At 43.0% G+C, this 18,520-nt stretch overlaps 1 protein-coding gene across 2 annotated transcripts in view; it reads right to left on the reverse strand.

Moving 5' to 3' along the window:
* Positions 1-14,141: 14,141 nt before the first annotated feature.
* The window catches only part of ABCB7 (ATP binding cassette subfamily B member 7), a 35,593-nt gene continuing 31,214 nt past the window's right edge, over positions 14,142-18,520 (reverse strand). For both annotated transcript variants that reach the window (XM_086850129.1, XM_086850130.1), the window contains exons 15-16: positions 17,615-17,722; positions 14,142-15,125 (exon numbers count right to left, since the gene is read on the reverse strand). In XM_086850129.1, coding sequence (XP_086706255.1) covers positions 14,907-15,125; positions 17,615-17,722 — 327 coding nt within the window. In that variant the 3' untranslated portion in view covers positions 14,142-14,906. The remainder of the gene's footprint in view (positions 15,126-17,614; positions 17,723-18,520) is intronic.

Genomic DNA, 18,520 nt, shown 5'->3' on the forward strand with positions numbered 1-18,520 from the left:
GGTGATTGTGATGCCAGCCCAGCCCTGCCCCACAGCCCTGCTGTTCTCCAGCCCCCCCATGCAGCTCCACTGCTGCAGCCAGCGCCCTGAGCAGTTTCTGCAACCTGTACCACGGAGCAGATCAGACATTTACATCTGTCCCAGCCTTCCAGCTGTCTTCACACAGAATCTGTGTGCCCAGACATGGATATGTGCCAGGAGCCTCTGCCTGCTGGTCTCTCTAGGAAGCAGGAGTCAGTCTAAGAGAAAAGAACCTGGTTTATGACAAGAGACCAATGCCATGGTGGTTTCCAGGTCTCCAAGTGCTCATTTTCCATAATTTCTTCTTTTCTTCATCATTCCCTCTTTTCCAGATTCATGGGAGCCTCGCTGCAGCACAGCCAATACAGGTCAAATCCTTATTTTTCTGTGGCCCAACTAATTTTTGCCAGACACAGCCTCTCTGCTAAACCATAGCAGAGGTAGAGGTTCAGCAGAGGATTCTGTTTTGCCCATGGCACAGGTAGAACACAAATGGGATTTTCAGAAGATCTCAAATCCTATATATTTGGGTCATCCTGGTAAAGCATGTTTCAAGCAGAAAGCTTCCCAGGTGTTATGAACCTTAAAAACTCAGAGAGAAAGGCAGCAGAGTGGCAGGAGACATCACCCTCCTGTCCCACTCTACCACAAACAGCTGGAGAGGATTTCTTCCCCACCCTCTCAGACTTCCAGGAGCAACTTCTGAACAAGAACTAACATGGACCACTGGCAGAATGAGAAGCACTCCAGGAGGCAGGATTGGGGGTTTGACTCATGAGGGTGAAGGATTCCCCCTCTCTCCTCCTCTTTCCTTCCCAGGTTCTGGTGTGCAATTCAAGAACAACAGTGTGCTGGGGGAAATGATGCTGTGCCTGCAAACAGTGAGTCCTTCTTACTGAGGCTGAAGCAATTCCTGAAGAATAAACAAAGCTGGAACCATGAACTACACACATGGAAATTCTCCTTTCCTCTCTGGCACACCTGACAAGCCTTAAAGCTTTGTCAGAAAACCATCCCATCCTACCCAGCCCAGCAGTCCAGGCTGAGCCCCTGGCTGCAGACAGACTCCCCCTGAGTTCCTGGCTGTTTGCATCCCCTCCCGGAGCACTGTCTCAGAGCAGCTGCAGGAGCAGGGCTGGTGTTTAGTCCACACCTTCTCTTTGCCCCAGTGTTCCAGACACACCCAGTAGATGCTCAAGGCTGTTGCTCACTGGGACGGACAAATTTCCAAGGTGCCTGACAGAGCCGTGGAAGGTGAGGAGGGTCCCAGAGCAGTTCCCAGGCTTCTCCATTCCTTGACAGGCTCCTTGTTCCACCAAACACCCAAAAGACGCCCAACCCTGCCTCACAAGGCTAAAAACCTCCTTATTCAAGTCAGGCAGTTCCAGCAGGGTCACAGCCTCTGAGGATCCCCCGGCTCCATTAAACTCTGCTGTTAACAGGCTCTGAGCCCCCCAGATCTGTCCCTGCCTATTCCTTCATTTCTCCCCCACCTTCCTCCCAACTTTTCAGCTTTCTATTGTAACTCTTCCTTAAACTGTGCATTTCTCTTACCGGTTTCCATGGCCAAACACCTCATTCTTGGTGCCTTCTGAGCAGGAGGAAAGAAAAGCTCCCATTTGTGCCTGGGCCAAGGCGAGCGCTCTGTGGACAGAAGGCTCTGTGTGCCCTCGTTCCCTTGGCAGGAAGAACAACCTCGGCCACTTCAGGGGAGGTGACTGGATTAGTAGGGGAGAAAGAAAAAAAAAAAAAAAAAGGAAGAAGAAAAGCAACCAGCAACAACCAAGAAGTCTCAAGCATGGCCTGGTGTATTTGCAGTGAGCCAGAGCACAGGTTGGAATAAAACCTGGAGAAGGCAAAAGGATCAGGACACGACAGAGTCACAAACTGCTGTGGATTCACTGTAGGTTTGATCTTTTCACAGGCACTAAATCCGTGACCTGGGTAGGGATGTACTGCACAGGTGCAGGGCAGTTTCTGGGATCCCAGGGTTCAAAGCCAGTTGCTGCTTTGGCCAAGCTGGAGAGCTGGCCAGGATTCTTTGGTAACAGCTGGAAACTCAAATTCTGTTTTGCAATTCCATCCTTCCCTTTGCTCTGTGGCTCTTCTGGGGCAGCTGCACAGGCCAGCAGAGCCAAGCCCTGTTTATTGTGGATGGAGCCGTTACTTGTAGTGTTCTATAAATTATTTCCTTTCTTTAGCAAACATGAAACTCTTCGTGCCCAGAGGCACCTTGTGCTTTTCACTCTTGTTTCAAGAGCAGAGGATGCTGCAGTGGTGAGCAGAGGACCCACAGAGCAGAGCTGGTGAAAGGGGTTGATTTTAATGCCAACAGAGCAGCCACAAAACACGGCCACAGAATTCTTGCCATCTCCGGAGCTGTTTGGCCAGTGGTCAAAAGTAAATCCAGTCTTACAGAAATCATAAAGGTCAATTCCTCTGTTCTCTGAAAGGAACGTTCAGGAAATGCCTGCTGCCTTTGAACCCAAACATTCTGGAACTGTTTTCCTCAAGCACTAACACCTCAGTAAGTTCCCCGAGTTGGTTTGCAGCTCACCTGGGTAAATTCCAGGAGTTGGTCTCACCTCTGCCTTAGCCTGCACAGTCACTGAGGTTCAGCTCTCTTTAAACACCACCTAATTATGCAGTTTAACTGCAGCAAGAACAACAGCTTTGCTGAATATGCAGCGGTCTCCTCATTGTATTTCGATGGGGGAAAGAGGAAAGGAAAAGGCAATTTCAGTTTAAAGTTCAGGCATTTCTATGGGGCATGTCCCATGTGAAAAAGACTTTCTTTCTCAGGTGAGTCTGGAGTAAAAACCATTTCCCTGGTGTTTCTTGGCTGCAGCCACAGCTACCTGAACACAATGGCACAAACCCTGGCGTTTTTCCTGCTCGTTTTTCTTGAGGACTGTAGTTCATTAACTCCAGTAACGCAGTTTCATTAATGTGCATTAACCAATGACTTTCCCATTACTGCTGCTGTCTCCAATCAAAGACTCATTTATGGAAAACAAGGGCAGAGGGAACAACATGCTTTGGCAGCTGTAAGATCATACACCCAGAGCTTTATACCCTCTGTCTTATATTTTTACGTTAAAGTATCACGAGCTATTACCATATTTTTCATTATTATTTGTGGCACTAAATACTGCAGCTCCCAGTGCCAGATGGCGAATATTCAGAATAAAAATAATGCAAGGCCAATCTTAGAAAGACTCAATGTGAGTGTAACAGCATGTATTCATCCTCCTTTCCTAATGCACATGGTTAAAATATTAGCAGACTTAAAATCTGGTTTTCCAATTTAGAGGAGTCACATATTACAGAATGATATGCATGCATATATACATATATTTAAATATGTACATATAAAATTTTTAATTTCTTTCCATTTTATTTGCATGTTTCAAGGGTCTTAACATAATACATGGGCACATCATCTTTCACTCTTCAGGAGGTTATTTTAACCAGGAAGAAAAACCAAATAATTTCAAAATGGAACATAAGCAAAACGCTTTTTCTAGAAATTGTTATTGGTACAAAATACTTTTTTTTAATATATAAACAGCTTGAGTCCTAAACTTAACCAGATGGAAACGTGCCTACAAAGCGTTGGATCTAATTCAGAAGAGACTGACAGCCAACAGATGAGCCAATTTAGCCCATCCCATGCCAAAAATGGTCAATCATGTTATCTTATGTGTGACTCGACTCTGGCAGATGCCAACTCTATCCAAACAACTTCAAGCATCTTTTTGGAAGACTGGATTATTTTACACACACTTTTAAAAAAATCATAATAATGCTCGATTTTTCTGGAAATCTTCCACTTAGCTTCAGCATTTTCACAAGAGATTTTTGATTAATTTATTTTAAGGATAAATCCTTTTATTTTATAGCCTAACAGAAGAAATGCTTTCCAACCCAACAAAGCCTGATACAAAAATTACTAAACTGCAGTTCAGTGACAGACCCCCATTTGTTTAAATATTCATAGAAGGAAAGCTTTACACCTGTGCAAATTTTCCTTAAGCCAAATGTTTGCTTCCAACAAAACAAAGAAACACGACACCAAGTACAAGTTAAAGGTGCTTCCTGTATCAGTCATTAACTCCCCCAAAATTAAGAGTAAGGTTAAAACTAAAGGAGTTTTGTGTATGCTGAGTGATTACAACCCAGGTTTTTTTTTATAATTTGTAATTCATAATCTCTCAGTGAATTTTCTTTTGTTGGTACTCAGAAGATCTATCAATCATTTGCCTCCACCTTCAACAGGACAAGACTTCCACCTGTGTGTCCTCTGAAACCCACACATTCTGGGCAACATCGTGCTGGTAAACTGATTTTTTTTTCTTGCCCCTAATTTAAATAATAAAAAGGAAAAAAACCAAACCACTTATTCAGTGATTACTCCATCACTGACAGCACAGGACCATTCAATCCCCTCTCCAATGGATCACATCCCCCATAGTTAAGCCCTGTATCTGCTGTCAGCTTGGGTTCTGCTTAAACTCAGTCTGAATTTTAGCTTCCCACTAGCACCCTGGGAGGTCTCAGGTGATGAGAGTTCTCTGTTAGGCTGAGAGCTGCAGAAACCACTGTAAACACTTAGCAGCTCATCATCTTTCACTGAACACCTTGAAAGGGCACATTTTAAAAGATGGACGTTTTCAAATCCATTGTTTCCAGGGAGAACAGTGCCAGCTTTCCTGCCACGAAGAGGGCAGAGGTTTTGCTCATAGCCAGCACTTTGGGTTGTCTTCTTGGCAATCACACACAAGGTTGCAATTTCATTTTCCATTTGTCCAGGAGGTAATTGCACTGCCTGTGTGAAGTGACCTTCCTGCGCACAGCACACGGAGCCAGGCAATTATCCACGGGACTTGCAGCAGCCTCTCCATTTCCAACCTTTTTATAGAGTCCTTTGTGATGGCAGTCCCAAGATTCTGAGATCCACAGACATTCATCTAGGCTGAAGTCTGGACATTTTTAGAGATCTTCCTTCTAGGACAAACAGATATTCTCAGCTGTGTGAGTGTTTCCTTACATTGTTCCTGCTCCTCAGTAATAAGATGGTGTCATGTGTGACCAATGGACTTGGCTGCAGATGTTCACGTTGGATTTGAGGCAATCCTTATAGAAAAGGTCACACACATTGAAAAGATTCACTTCTGCGCTTCCCAAGCATCAAACACTCAGTTGTCAGTGGATTGAAACACCAAGGTTTAAGTAACCATACCCTGCTTGCATCAAACTTGTCCCTAAATTCATCCTAGCTAGTTCATAGATTATAAAAGCATGGAATCATGGAATTGTTTAGGTGGGAGAAGACCTTCAAGATAGAGGATTTATAGGTTATATTGTTCTCATACCTCATACCAAGGCTGGTGGGAAGGTGTAGAGTCCTTGGAAAGAATTACACACTGCTAGAGAAGCCTTTGGAGAAAATGGAAGAGTTAGAGTTTATCCTCTAGGTGGGTTTGGGGTTTTTTAAATAACAATTATTTCATTTCCTCTGTTTAGGGCTATTTAGCCAGTGGGTAACCAAACACTTCAATCAGCCTCAGCCAGGCTGATCCCAGCTTGTCATTGGCTCAGGTAACATCTGGCTGAACAGAAACTCAGCACTCGGACAGTGCCAAGGGCTTCTCTTCATACTCATCACCACACTCCCAGCCACTTCCCACCTCTGCTGTACAGTCTGCAGTGCAAAAACCGGGCCTGGGATTCAAAAACCCTGTTGACAACAGTTGGGTGATTCAGCAAGTAGAGTTTTTTCTACAGCCATGCTCTTTCCTGCACTTATTTTCAAGAGCAGCACTGGCTGAATTGAGTTGTGCTGCCATAACCTGGTAAACCAATGTTTCCTTCAGTTCCTGTGCCACCACTCCCACAGGTCTGACAGCAGGTTCAGTAAGAACTTTAGGCCAAATGTGTATAAAAACAAGTGGATGGTGCCTACAAAACGTATCATAAACTTCATTGCACTGCAAGGAACCCTGTATTCACTCACAGGGCACAACTGACTCATCCAGAGAATCTTCTAAAGAAGGACACAGCTTTTCTCCTTGGCTGCTCACACTTGTGCCTTGTGTGTGTCCCTCAGGTGACTCTGGTGCACCTGTGAGTTTACAGCTCTCCTGCCACTGCCCATTTCAGTTTAAGTCAGGGCTGAGCTGCTGTGAACCATGAAGTTATTTAGTGAGTGTTCACTCCCCACACAGCACTGGGCACCCCAGAGCAGCCAGGGCTTCACCAGCCTCTTCCATCTCTCCTGCAGAGCTCACAGGTTCATTACCCTCTGCACTCAGGGAGGAGTAATCTGTTGAGAAACTTCTTTTTAATCTGGCTCGAGTATTGGGATGTGGTAATTAGTACAGAAATTCACCTGGATGGTGATGGGGTCCTGGAGGGAGGCTGTTGGTTTCTGCTTTGGAACACAACCACTTTTTTTCCATGAAATATCACTTGAACTTGCTGCAGTCAGTGGGAATAAAAACAAGTGTGTTTAACAGATGTCACCAACCATTCCCAGGCTGTCACATCTTTCCAACATTTTCCAGTGGATTGTTATTAGCAGATCCCTGCAAGTCAGCAGCAAGCTCTGACTCCGCTCATCCCATTCCGACTGATGACGTGAGCTGTCAGACTGTAAACTCAGAGTTGTCAAAAAACTGTAATTTGCAGATTTAGTAAAAGAGCTTAACATTCCTTTGAGTAAAGTACTTAAGAGATGTATTCTGTGGGATTTATGGGCTGTGAAAGTCTGTGTGGTTTTCAGCTAGAGCAGGATCTCCATAGGACAGCTCGAGCATCAGTAAAGCAGCTTTGGCCTAAATCAGAGACTGCCATTAGATGTGAGCTTATATCCCAGTGAAGGAATTTCCACAGGGACTCTGATATCAAGTTAGAAAACAGCCATTTGGAGGATTTGCTTTTCTAGATACCTACTGGAATCTCATGGACATTTATTTGCTGGAACTTGACTGTTTCCCAGCAGGCTAGCAGTTAGAAAGTTTAGGGCCTTCAATTAAATTAAACACATCCCACAAAATAACCAACAAAACCCACTTTTTATTCAGCTTCCAGAGCTGATCATCCACTGAAAAGTCGTTTTTTATGTTTCCCTTTTGTTTTCACAAGTGTTATTTGCATTTGACTTGCTGTCAATGATTCCTGGACCATTTCCATCAGGAAATCATTTCAGTGCTGCAGCCCAGCTTCTGTTGTTCCCTTTTCAGGGGACACACTCGGTGCATTTCTGCATACCAGGGCTCCTGGTGTGGCATTTCCTGGATGAATTAGGAGCTGAGAGCGTTACTCACCTGTGAATCACACAAACATCTCCTGAGGGAAGACACAAAGTGTTGGAAACACTCCACACCAGTACAAGCTGGACACGTGGCTGTAGAGCCAATAAATTCTTCCCAGCTTGATGCCACTGCATCATGGAAATATCCAGCTAAATCTGGCAGAATTAAAGTAATTCATGTACAAACATAGGACAGAAGTTGCACAAAGTCTTAAGAATATTTAAGCAACTTTCAGCCTCTTTTTTGGTACAACATATTTTGATTTGAGAATTCATTAACTGCTGGAAATTCCAACTACCAATTTTGCTGGGAGCATAGCTCAGGCAAGAGTGACATTTAAAAAAACCCACCTAATGGGCTAAATCTTGCTCATGATGCTCTTCAGGAGGTAACATTTTAGCCATGGAGTTCTGCTTTTGGTGACAGAAGGTTTCTGTGGTCAGCTGGAGATTTCTAACATCAAAAATTCCAGGGACTGATAAGAAAGCAGAAGACCGAATGCAATTGGCTCCACATATTGCAGCAGCACAACACCCAAACAACACCTTCAGCAATCAGGTTTGCCCTGTGCAGCAGCACTAAGCAGGGTTTTCTGGTAAACACTGATTTTTAGTGGATGTGGCATTCAAATGAATCTTTCCATGCTGTGGGAATCATGTGCACAGGCTGCTGTCTGCAGAGCTCCCTGAGCATTCTGGAAGCACAGCTACCTCACCCAGACATGCTGCTGAAAATGAGACACCTGGAGAAGCCCAGTAACACCTGAACCCCAGCAGGCAAGAACCACTGGAGCAGACTTTGGAGCTGATTGAGGTGAAGTCCAAACTGGAATATTCAGAGGTTGTGCCACAGCTCCCTAAGCAGCATTTCACTGCACAAACCTCTCCCCCTGCAAGGTTGTGGCTACACAGCTCCAAAGGCAGCACAGGAGCCTTCACAGTGTCCCAATCCACTGAGGTCACCTTTGGAGGCAGCACCTCTCCAAGAAACATGTGGGGTAAAGCCCAGCCCTAAAACAGAAGCTGCTAATGCATCCTCCAGTTTATAGACAGGAAAGGTTTTAGGGAGAATTACAGAATTAGAGCCTCAATAAGGGGAGAGGGAGGAAGAAGAGGCACAAGGTAAGGTCATGTCTAAGGAGGAGAGATCAGCTCTCACACAAAGCCCACATTACTCCCCCTGTAATGTGGGGCCCAGATTAGCACTCACAGTTTGGAGTGAAGGGATTGAATGGAGAAAACCTTCTCCACTAACCCAAGCTCACTGCTCTGCATTTCTCTTCCTCTGACATTTAACTACCATAAAATAAGATATTGTTTTTTACAAAATAAAAAGTGTCTGTACTGTACAACATCAGGTCATTAATTTTTACCCCATAGATTTCAGAAACATTGTATATGTGTGTTACCAGCACAGTCCTTGTGTGGGCTTTGAAGTGAAGCAATTTCCACAAGGCAGAAGGAACAACTCCAGCCTAAAATACTTGTGCCTTGTGCTCTTCCCCCTCCCTTGTATCCTGCCAAGTATCCTACGTTCCTGCAATCACAAGTAGCAGCATCGACACGCGATATCACTCATCACCTTTTACAGATTCTGCAAACACTGTTTTCCCCAGAGAACATTCCCTGGTTTTAATTGTAAATAAGCTGAATCTTTTATCTGTGTTCTTCAAAAGCCAGGAAGATTTTCAATTCACTGAAGAAATAAAGATTTTTACAACTCTGTGAGCAAACACATGAACATCTATTTCCATGTTTTAAAAGCTCATTTCCCATTCTATAATTCCTCCATTGCTGTTCTTGAATGGTTCCCTCCCAATTACAGACTGACCTTCACATTCCATATTCTCCGACAAGTGTAATATGAAAACTTTTCATCTGTTCAACCTCCACTTTTCTAAATATTTGTTGGTACGTGCACAAGGCCAGTAAAATCTTCAGCTGGCACTTGCAGAGCCCTGCACAAGGCACTCAAAGACACCCCAGCACCTGATGTATTCTGCTCCAGGCTCTTTATTCCTCTCCATAATGGAGGGGAAGAACTTGTCTCCTTTTCCCTCTCCAGCACAAGGCTGAGAGCTTTACAAGTTTATGTTGGTGTGACTTAAAATGCTTTTCTTGACAATTTTATAAAGGGCATTAGAAACTGGAAATGAATGTGGGGGAGCTGTTATGTGACTCTTTCAGCTTTAGGGATGCTGTTTTAAATTCTGCCCAGACACCAGGAAAGCATTTTGGCTCTTTTAACTGATAAATCCACTGATATGTACTGTCAGTACAACTGAAACTTCTCATCTGAAGGAGATTCCACACCCCAGCCTGCAGACCTGCCTCTGGAGAAGTCCTCTCTCAAGGTTTCTGCTGGTTTTCCAGGCTGGGTAAGGCTATTCCCCGAGTTTAGTCCCAACATGGGACTAAAGACTTCAGAAGCTGGTCAAAAGTCACCTGGAAGGAATTTAAAAGATAGTTTTCAAGAACTATCCATTTAAGTATTTTCTTATAAAGACATCAAATTTATCCACTAAAGTCCAGATGAATTCTATCTGTTCTATATGCATCTATCTACAATTTGCCTCTCTTACACTTCCATCCATGATGTGGCCATTCCATTAATGTCAATAACATTTATGGAGCACTCCTGCACTGTACCATCACAGGATTTAGAGGCAGAATAAATGAACACTTAGAAACAGCAGCTGAGAGTTCATCCAGTCAGACCTGAAACACCCCAGGCTGCTCTAGGATCTCCCATCCATCCTGCACCATGCCCTGTGCACAACCACACACAGCTCAGTGGCAGCAGGAGTGGCTGTTGTGGCTCAGATCAATACAGTGCAGTAATTATTAATAATAAAAAAATATTTCCTGCATTCTGCTTTGATAATGAGCTACAGCTGCAAGTCTAAATCCAGTCAGTGATTACAATGTCATGTCAAGGGCTCAAGCAGATTCTTAAAACTGCTCTACTTTGACTGAGCACGCGTTAAGAGTTTACATTTATAAAAACACGGTGTTTTAAAGCAAGAAACAGTCAGGCTTCTCACAAACAAGTTCATTCCCATCAGGGGGATGCAGCCAACAAGAGCTCCTCACCTGGATTTGCAGTTCCACACAGGAGCAGGGGGTGTGAAAGCTGAGGAGGGGCAGGATCCAGGTGTGATCCATGAAGTTACCCCCGATGGATCACCTGGAATTCACTCACCTTATGCCAAGGCACAGCCTGGGATTGGTTACCTGCTCCACTGGCACCACCAAGCACCACAAACAATTGCTGAATTGAGACTCACATTCCACAGCAATGACTGTTTCCTCTGGGAATTGCTGGAAAGCTGGAAGAGCCTTTGTGACAGGACAGCCATTTCTATTCACAAAGATAAATCCTTTATTTAGTAAGAATTATCTACACACAGATGAAGGACAGCAGTCTTCCAGAGGAAGGGTTACACAATCTCATCTCAACCGAGCTTTCTGTGTTATCCTGGAACACGTCACCTTCCTGTATAATGTTAAGTTTTACATTTCCATTCTGAAAAGAAACTTGAACAAAATCTCAGTGTTGAGAGATGTAGGTAACTGTAATTCCATGGAAGAGAAGAGCTGAGATAACCTGAGGGATCATGTGCAAGGAGTAAGCATTGAACATCCACTTGGAGAAAGCACAACCTCCCTGCCAGTAACTCATTTGGTTTTGTAACTTGGAGGTTAAAATAGGCCAAATTTTGTGTGTTGTGACTTGATATCCTGAGCCTAAAAAGTTTTTACACGGGAATTAGGATTGATTTCTGTGAGTTGACAGTTAACAGATCACTACACACTGCGAGCAGCAGCCCCTTTTTAACATCCATTTTCTACAAAAACATTTCCTCTAAAAACAGAAAATTAAGAGAAAAAAAAAAATAGATGTCTTTTTCTACTCTAAACTGCAAGCAAAGATTTTATAATGGGAGTAGATAACTTGAATTTTGAAAAACAACCAGCTACAAGTCCAGAATATGATAAGCTGCTGTTTAGACAAGGGATATTTCAGTTTGCAGCAGAGCAGAATTATCAAGATCCACTGAGGCTGGGTGAGAACCCCCAAATCAATCAGTTTTTGTGAGAATTGTAAGGCTTTTCTGAGAGGTGCCAGGCAGACTGTCCTAAGTGTCAGTGAGTCTCTCCAAATCCACCACTCTCCCAATTCAGTGCTTTAAGCATCTGCTTCAGAGGTGACACTCTGGTGTCACAGTATAGGAATAAAAACTCGAAATTTAAATGAAATAAGAATAAAAAGAGCACGAGTTTGACTTTACAGCAGACAGGAGACTCATCCAGTACTGCTTGATAATTCACCCATTTCAATTCACCCCAATACAGCTACCACCAAGCCAGGAATGTTTATCAAGCAATTCCATGATGTGGGAAAGTTTTCAGTCATCTCCAGAAATTCGCTGCAGTTCTTTAAACCACATATTCTGTATGAGTGGCCTCTTGTTTTAGGAACTGCCTTTGTCCAGAGTTCCCTCCTGTCATTCCATTTACAGTTGGACAGAGCTGCAGCACATCCACTGGCACCAAAAGGATGGCAGAGACAGGTAACAGCCTCAGAGCTGCATCAAACCCTATAGATTTAAACAATTATTGATCATTCCTGGCATTTGCCACCTGAAAATCATCCTCATTCCAAACCTGTAATGCCCAAGACTCTCAGTCCTTGCAAAGTCCATCCCCAGTGATAAAATCCATCAGCTTTCATCTGAAATTGTCCCTCACAAACACAACCAAACTTGGCATTAAAGTGGTTTTTGATTCCAGACATTTCACAGACAATTCCCAATTCTGTGACCCTGTCAGGACCTTCTGGGATGTCCAAGCCCTGGCACATGGAGAACTTTTCATTGAGAAAACCCCTTTCCCACCACATTTCAGACCAGAGTAATTTCTCATCTTTGTGCCAAAAGGAAAACAATCTCAGGATTGAAATATTACAAATATAAACCCTATTTACAACCTTTGCCTGTTACCTGCTGCATGAACAGCAGATAGATTATTTCCAAAAATCAGCTCTTGCAGAGTGGGGGAAGAGCCATAGTTTGGGGTTTGTCACGATGCAAGAAAGGGAGATTCCTCATAAATAAGATTTTCAATAAACCTTTGCTATTTCTGGCAGCTGGGAGATAACTGCACCATTACAGTCCCTTCACTGCTGTCAGCAGCTCAACCAGGAGACAATTAGGGAAAATAAAGGGACGGTTGTAAGCAGGAATTCTGCACTGCCACGACATTAACTGGACTTCACTTTGCATCTGCACTCCAAGGATGAAAATTAAAGTGCTTTTAGAATCATTTTTAACTGGAGATTGATACCAGGTTGTTTTCTCACCCATCATTTTAAGAGAGAGAAAATAAGTAACTAGCAAAGGTTTCACTCCTTTTAAGTTATGTTCCTATTTTTAGTTGTAGGGGAGGGTATAACAAAAAAAAATAAATGCTATTTGCAATTAAATTTCCAGAAGCACCAAATTCAGCCCTTCCCTAGTGCCCACACTGAGAAATCTTGCATCTGATTTACAAACGTAATTATATCAGTGTAATTATACCGGTGTAATTCCCCAGAAATAACAAAGTTATTTTTCAGCATCCAAGAGAAGGGTTTTAATTCTTAAATTCAACATGAAGAATGACACCAGGATAGCTCGTGCTAAAGAGATGGTAAATGTCCCTGGAGTGCCAAGGCCTAAAAATACAAGCCTGTTGTGGTGGGATGACCCTGGCTGGATGCTTGGTGCCCACCCAGCCTCTCCCCTTTCAGCTGGACAGGGAAGAAAACAGAACAAAAAGCTCGTGGGATCAGGCAGGGACAGGGAGAGACCACTCAGCAATTACTGTCATGGGCAAAACAGACTCCACTTGGGGAAATTAACTTCATTTACTGCAAATTAGAAGTGTGAGTTGGGTAATGAGAAAATGAAACAAAATCTTAAAACACCTTCCCTCCCATCCCTGCCTTTTTCCCAGGCTCAACTTCAGAATTCTCCTCTCCTTCCAAGCAATGGAGGCTGTGGTCAGTTCATCACGTTGTCCTTGCTGCTCCTTCCTCCTCATTCTCCTCCCTTGCCCCAGTGTATCTTTTCCATGTGTCCTCTTGCCACAGGGTACAGTCCTTCAGGAAAAGGCTGCTCCAGCATGGGTCCCCCATGGGCTCACAGCAAACCTGTTCCACCACAGGCTCCACTCTCCATGGGTCCTGCCAGGAGCCTCATCCAGTATGGAATTCCCCTACAGCCAGGCTCTTCTGGGAACATCCTCCTGGCTCCATCCAGGGCTCCTTCCCAGGCTGCAAGTGGATCCTTGCTCCATCCAGGGCTCCTTCCCAGGCTGCAGGAGCATCTCTGCTTCTCTGTTGACCCCCATGGGCTGCATTGAATCTCAGCTCCAGCACCTGGAGCTCCTCCTGCCCCTCCTTCCGTGCCCTTGTGTCTGCAGGGCTGTTGCTCTCCCACATTCCCACTCCTCTCTCTGGCTCCAGTTGCTCTTACACTTGGAAGGCATTTCCTCCCTTCCCAAATCCATGATCCCAGCAGTGCATTGCTCTGTTGGGATGTGCTCAGTCTTGGCTCTGCTGGACACAGGGGAAGCTTCTGGCATCTTCTCCCAGATGTGACCCCTGAGCCCCCTCCCAAACCTGACACAACCACGGTGTCCTGCAGATCCCAAAGACTGAGGTTTCCTCCCACTGGAGAAGTTTTGGCTGTTGAAATGAGATTATTACCGCAATGCTTTCAGCATTATCCAGGTCATTTTCTCATACATTAATGAGATAATAGAAATTTATGAAAGTCTTTATTGAATCTTAATTGCCCCCTAAGACCATGACTGAACTAGAAAGAGCGACTGCATTCTGCTTTGACTACTACAGCAGATGCTGAGGATACAGAATCCTGAACTTGGATTTGTTCATTTTTCACTTAAAAATAATGTTAAGTTTTCCTTTAGAATAATACCAATCCATTTCCTGATAGTGCAGTATGAGAGGTGCTTCTGAAAGGTGAGAGGGGTAATTCCAATATTTAGTTTGCTACTAGAAGCCTAATATTTTGTTGAGGCTGTTCTTACCCTTTACAAGGAAGATTTTAAACCAGAACACCACTGAAGAATTTAAAAGGCATCTTCCTCACTAGCAAATGAGTTCAAATTAGCCCAATTACAATTAAAACATGACGCATTTATCAACCATCAATGATGAGAAATAATGTAAATCAAGGACAAGTCTGTTTACAATTTAATAATCCACATCAGCCGACTACCAGGAGAATTTATCAATGCCTAAAAATTGCCATAAATTACACCCTTGGTCGGGAAGTTTAAAGTTTTTGAAAAAGCTCAGCTCTTGCAGATGCCACTGAATATTAGAGATTCCTAAAGATGCAAAAATAGAACTCCTTTGGTTGAAATTATGTCCCTCTGTGAAACTGTAAAATCCAAAAATTGTAAAACCCAGAAGTTTTTGAATGGTGACTTAAAAACAAGAGCTGCATTTCACTGTATTCTTGTGCATTTTTAACCTGCTATACGAGATCCAGGATCCTATTCAGCATGAACAGTTCCCACAGCCTTTCACACTGTTGATAATTTCTTCTTCTAGCTTCTTCCTTTCCTCCTCTTTGGATGTCTGGTTATTTCTCTCCTCCCAGTTTGGGTGGTTGTGACTGTGGAGCACTTTGCTGCTCTGTGTGTGCCACATCTCATAGTAGAGATTGCTGGGATTTGCCAGGAGCTCTGCATGCTTGCCACGTTCTGCAACTTTACCCTGCAAAACAAAGGCAGGAAATCAGGAACCCACATTCCCACATCTTTAGGAATAGACCAGCCTATGGACCACGGTTTCACAGTATGGATTAGAGCAGTTATTAATGAGGAGGAGCTTGAAACATCATGGAAAGGTTGACAGCACAGCGCACTCACTTGTGTAGGCACCACCAGCTGAAAACAAGGAGCTGGGCTCTTCTCAGGCTGCCGGTGCCTTTTGTCCATCTGGACAAAATCTAAAGCCCACCAGCATGGAAAGTTTTGCTATCTAAACTGGAGGAGTTATCTAAATAAACACGGACCTCTATACGAGGAGCAAGGTGTTCAACTACTCCTGCAAAGGTCACGTGAATGTACCAAAATAAACACAGATTTGCCTTTGCTCAGTAACAAACACACATGAAGAAGCTAAAAGAGCAGAGCAGACAGAGAGGAGTTTGTATTAGACAAGCAAAGCACATCTAAGATCAATTCCTGAAAACAATTAGTGTAAACTGTGCTTTTATGGGTGCTCTGTAGCTTGTGTCACTGCAATCACCACTATGAAAACTGTGAGCAGTTCAATTCTCTGGGCTGTTCTCAGGAGCAGAGATGATTTATTGACCACCAGCATGGAAAGGAAGAGTTGGAGAGGAGAATTGCATGAGAACTCCAACCCTACAGAGAAATACCACCAGTCTTCAAAAAACCAAACTAATTTTTTACTTTGAGAGACACCTTCACTGACTTGAAATTAAACTCATTTTAATTCATTCTCCAGCTACTTTTCCTTCTGGGAAAGCACGACATTATACAGACAAGCACATGGATTTGATATCAGCTCTAAATTCTGACCTACAATTAAATCTCCCTCCTAGTGACATCTGCTGATGGACAAGCTGGGAAAAAATTTGGGTCTTGCCACTTCTATTAGTAGTTGTGCCAGTGGAATCTGAACAAACATTCACTTGATCAACAGAACTGCAGAGTTTACTTAAATCCTTTAAGAGATTAATTTGGAGTAGAGACCAGGTTTTGAATTATGGCTTTTTTTTAGTAACTCTTGACCAATCCTCAAAAATGGAACTTCTCTGCTCAGCTCCACAGCATCAGGATCTGTACCATTACTCCAACGTTTACCCACTCAGGAATGATTCTGATTTTACCTCAGCAAAGGTGCTGGAATTGTGATTCCATGATTATCATTGCTAAGCCAAACCAGCCACAATCACCCTGTCTTATCCCTGATGCTGAGCCTTATTTACCTGGCTGCTAACACATCAATTCTGCTGGGATGGCAGAGCTGCCTCCCTCATCCACAATCCCATCCTTCAGCAAAGGGAACACCCTGGCTCCTTCACAGTTTGAGGCTGTGCTTTTATTTTTAATTTAACAGTTACACTACAACACAAAACACGCTCTTAGGAAGCTGTGAAAACTTGCATGGAAAACAAAAAGCTGCCAATTGCCTCATGACACGTTACAAAATGTTTGTGAGATGTTTTAACGTGCACTTGCAGGAAGGATACACCTTAAGAAAGGGTTTTTCAGCAAAAGCTGAAAAAACAAAGCAGATCAAAAACAAATAAAAACTCCATGGAGCACTGCAAGTGATTTATTCCACTACTTCATCCTGAGATTCATATAAAGCGCTGTTTTGTGTAGCAAATGTCACCATTTCATAAGATATGATTCTAATTGTCCATGAAATCATTGAATGTAGAGTAAGAATAATTTATTTGCTTTTAGGTGTGCATTTTAAGTCACTAAAGACACCTATGAGCACAAGCTTATAAATAGCAACTGATAAAAATGAATGCAGAGATAAATTTAACATCTATTATCAGCAGATTAGAGCACTGTACTTTCAGCATTATCAGTTAAAAGAATAATTATGAAGTTACCATAAGGACATTTGTTTATTTTAAATCTCTTACCAGATATGGATAAGAGAGAAAAAAAATAGACTTTGGATGAGTATGAGCTGAACACTGATATTAGGGAAGCAAATGTTGAAATACGTTGTTTTTTCTTAGAAAAGAAGCCTCCAGAAAGGGAACAATCACACTTTTCTACAGGTACAACAGAGAATGGTGCTCAGATTTTTAACATAATTAGATTGAACAATCCTGCAATAGTTCTATCTGCATGGAAACGGAACATGCTGTCCTCTCCACTGAGAGGAAAAAATGGATGCATGTGAAAAACAGACACTGAGCAATGAGAGTGAAGCATAAATTGGGGGAACACGTTAGGAAACTTCAACTGACAGAAGCATGCAAAAAATTAGATTAAAAACATGCAACAGTAAGACATAAAAATAACAACATACAAAACAGTCCCACAAAACAGTACCAAGCTTGGGCTGGAATTTTCAAACACTGTTCATTTCCAAAGAAAGAAATTTCCAGTGGCTTGGTGGGAGTGTAACAATTCAAACTGGACACACAGAGTCCCTAAACCAAACCCTGACATGATGTGAAAGTCACACAGCACCAGGTGAGCCCTCACCTGATCCAGCACGATGATCTCGTCTGCATCCACCACCGTGGACAATCTGTGGGCAATGAAAATCGATGTTCGGTGCTTCACCATGTCCCTCATGGCTTTGAGAATGTTCTGCAAGATTGGAATAGACACAAACTCTTACTCCTGAGTGAGATGAGGAGAAATAAAATGCTGCTGGAAATATGCAAATCACTGTAAATAAGTTTTGAAAACCACCTCTGGTACTGCTACAGCTTCCCAATAACAAACAGCCACGAGTATGTACAGGAGAAACAGAACAGTCCCAAATATGAAATATCTGTGCTTTTGCTAAAGCCTCAAGCTGAAAAAAAAAAAGCTTGTATTCACAGAAAAACACAGCTATCCCCAGAGACAAAGGAAGAGAAGTGTCACTTCATTTCAGGAAAAACTTCCCAACGGAGCCATGCTACACAAGCAGCAAACAGCAGTAAAAGCATCTGAAAATAAGAACTCCTTGTGGTTGTAATATTAATGCTTTCCCATGATTGTTAAAGAAAAAAATCCCTCTCAGTATTATGTCAATGTGGAAAAAAGGCAGAATAACTCTGGGAATTATCTATTTATCCAGTGTTTCCTTTGTGAGGTCTACAGCACCTTCCAAACCACAGCCCTCTGCAAGGAGCATTGAGTGGGAATTTGTGCCCTCACTACTGTAAGTTAAGTGTTCACTTCATTTCCCTAAAATTTTTTGTCAGAAAACATTTCCATTCCTAGCCATACTCTTGTGGAAAAGCCTCATTTTAATTTGCTGTCTTCAAAGTGCATTTCTACTCTGAAACTTTCTGCTTTGCTTATGACTCTTGCATAGATAGAGCAAAACAAGAGAGGAAAACTCTGAGAATTAAGTGTGATATGGACATTTCTGGCCCATGAAGCAGCTGTGCAACA

This window comes from Cyanistes caeruleus, chromosome 14, assembly GCF_971803275.1.
Source record: "Cyanistes caeruleus chromosome 14, bCyaCae1.hap1.1, whole genome shotgun sequence".
Taxonomy (NCBI): domain Eukaryota; kingdom Metazoa; phylum Chordata; class Aves; order Passeriformes; family Paridae; genus Cyanistes; species Cyanistes caeruleus.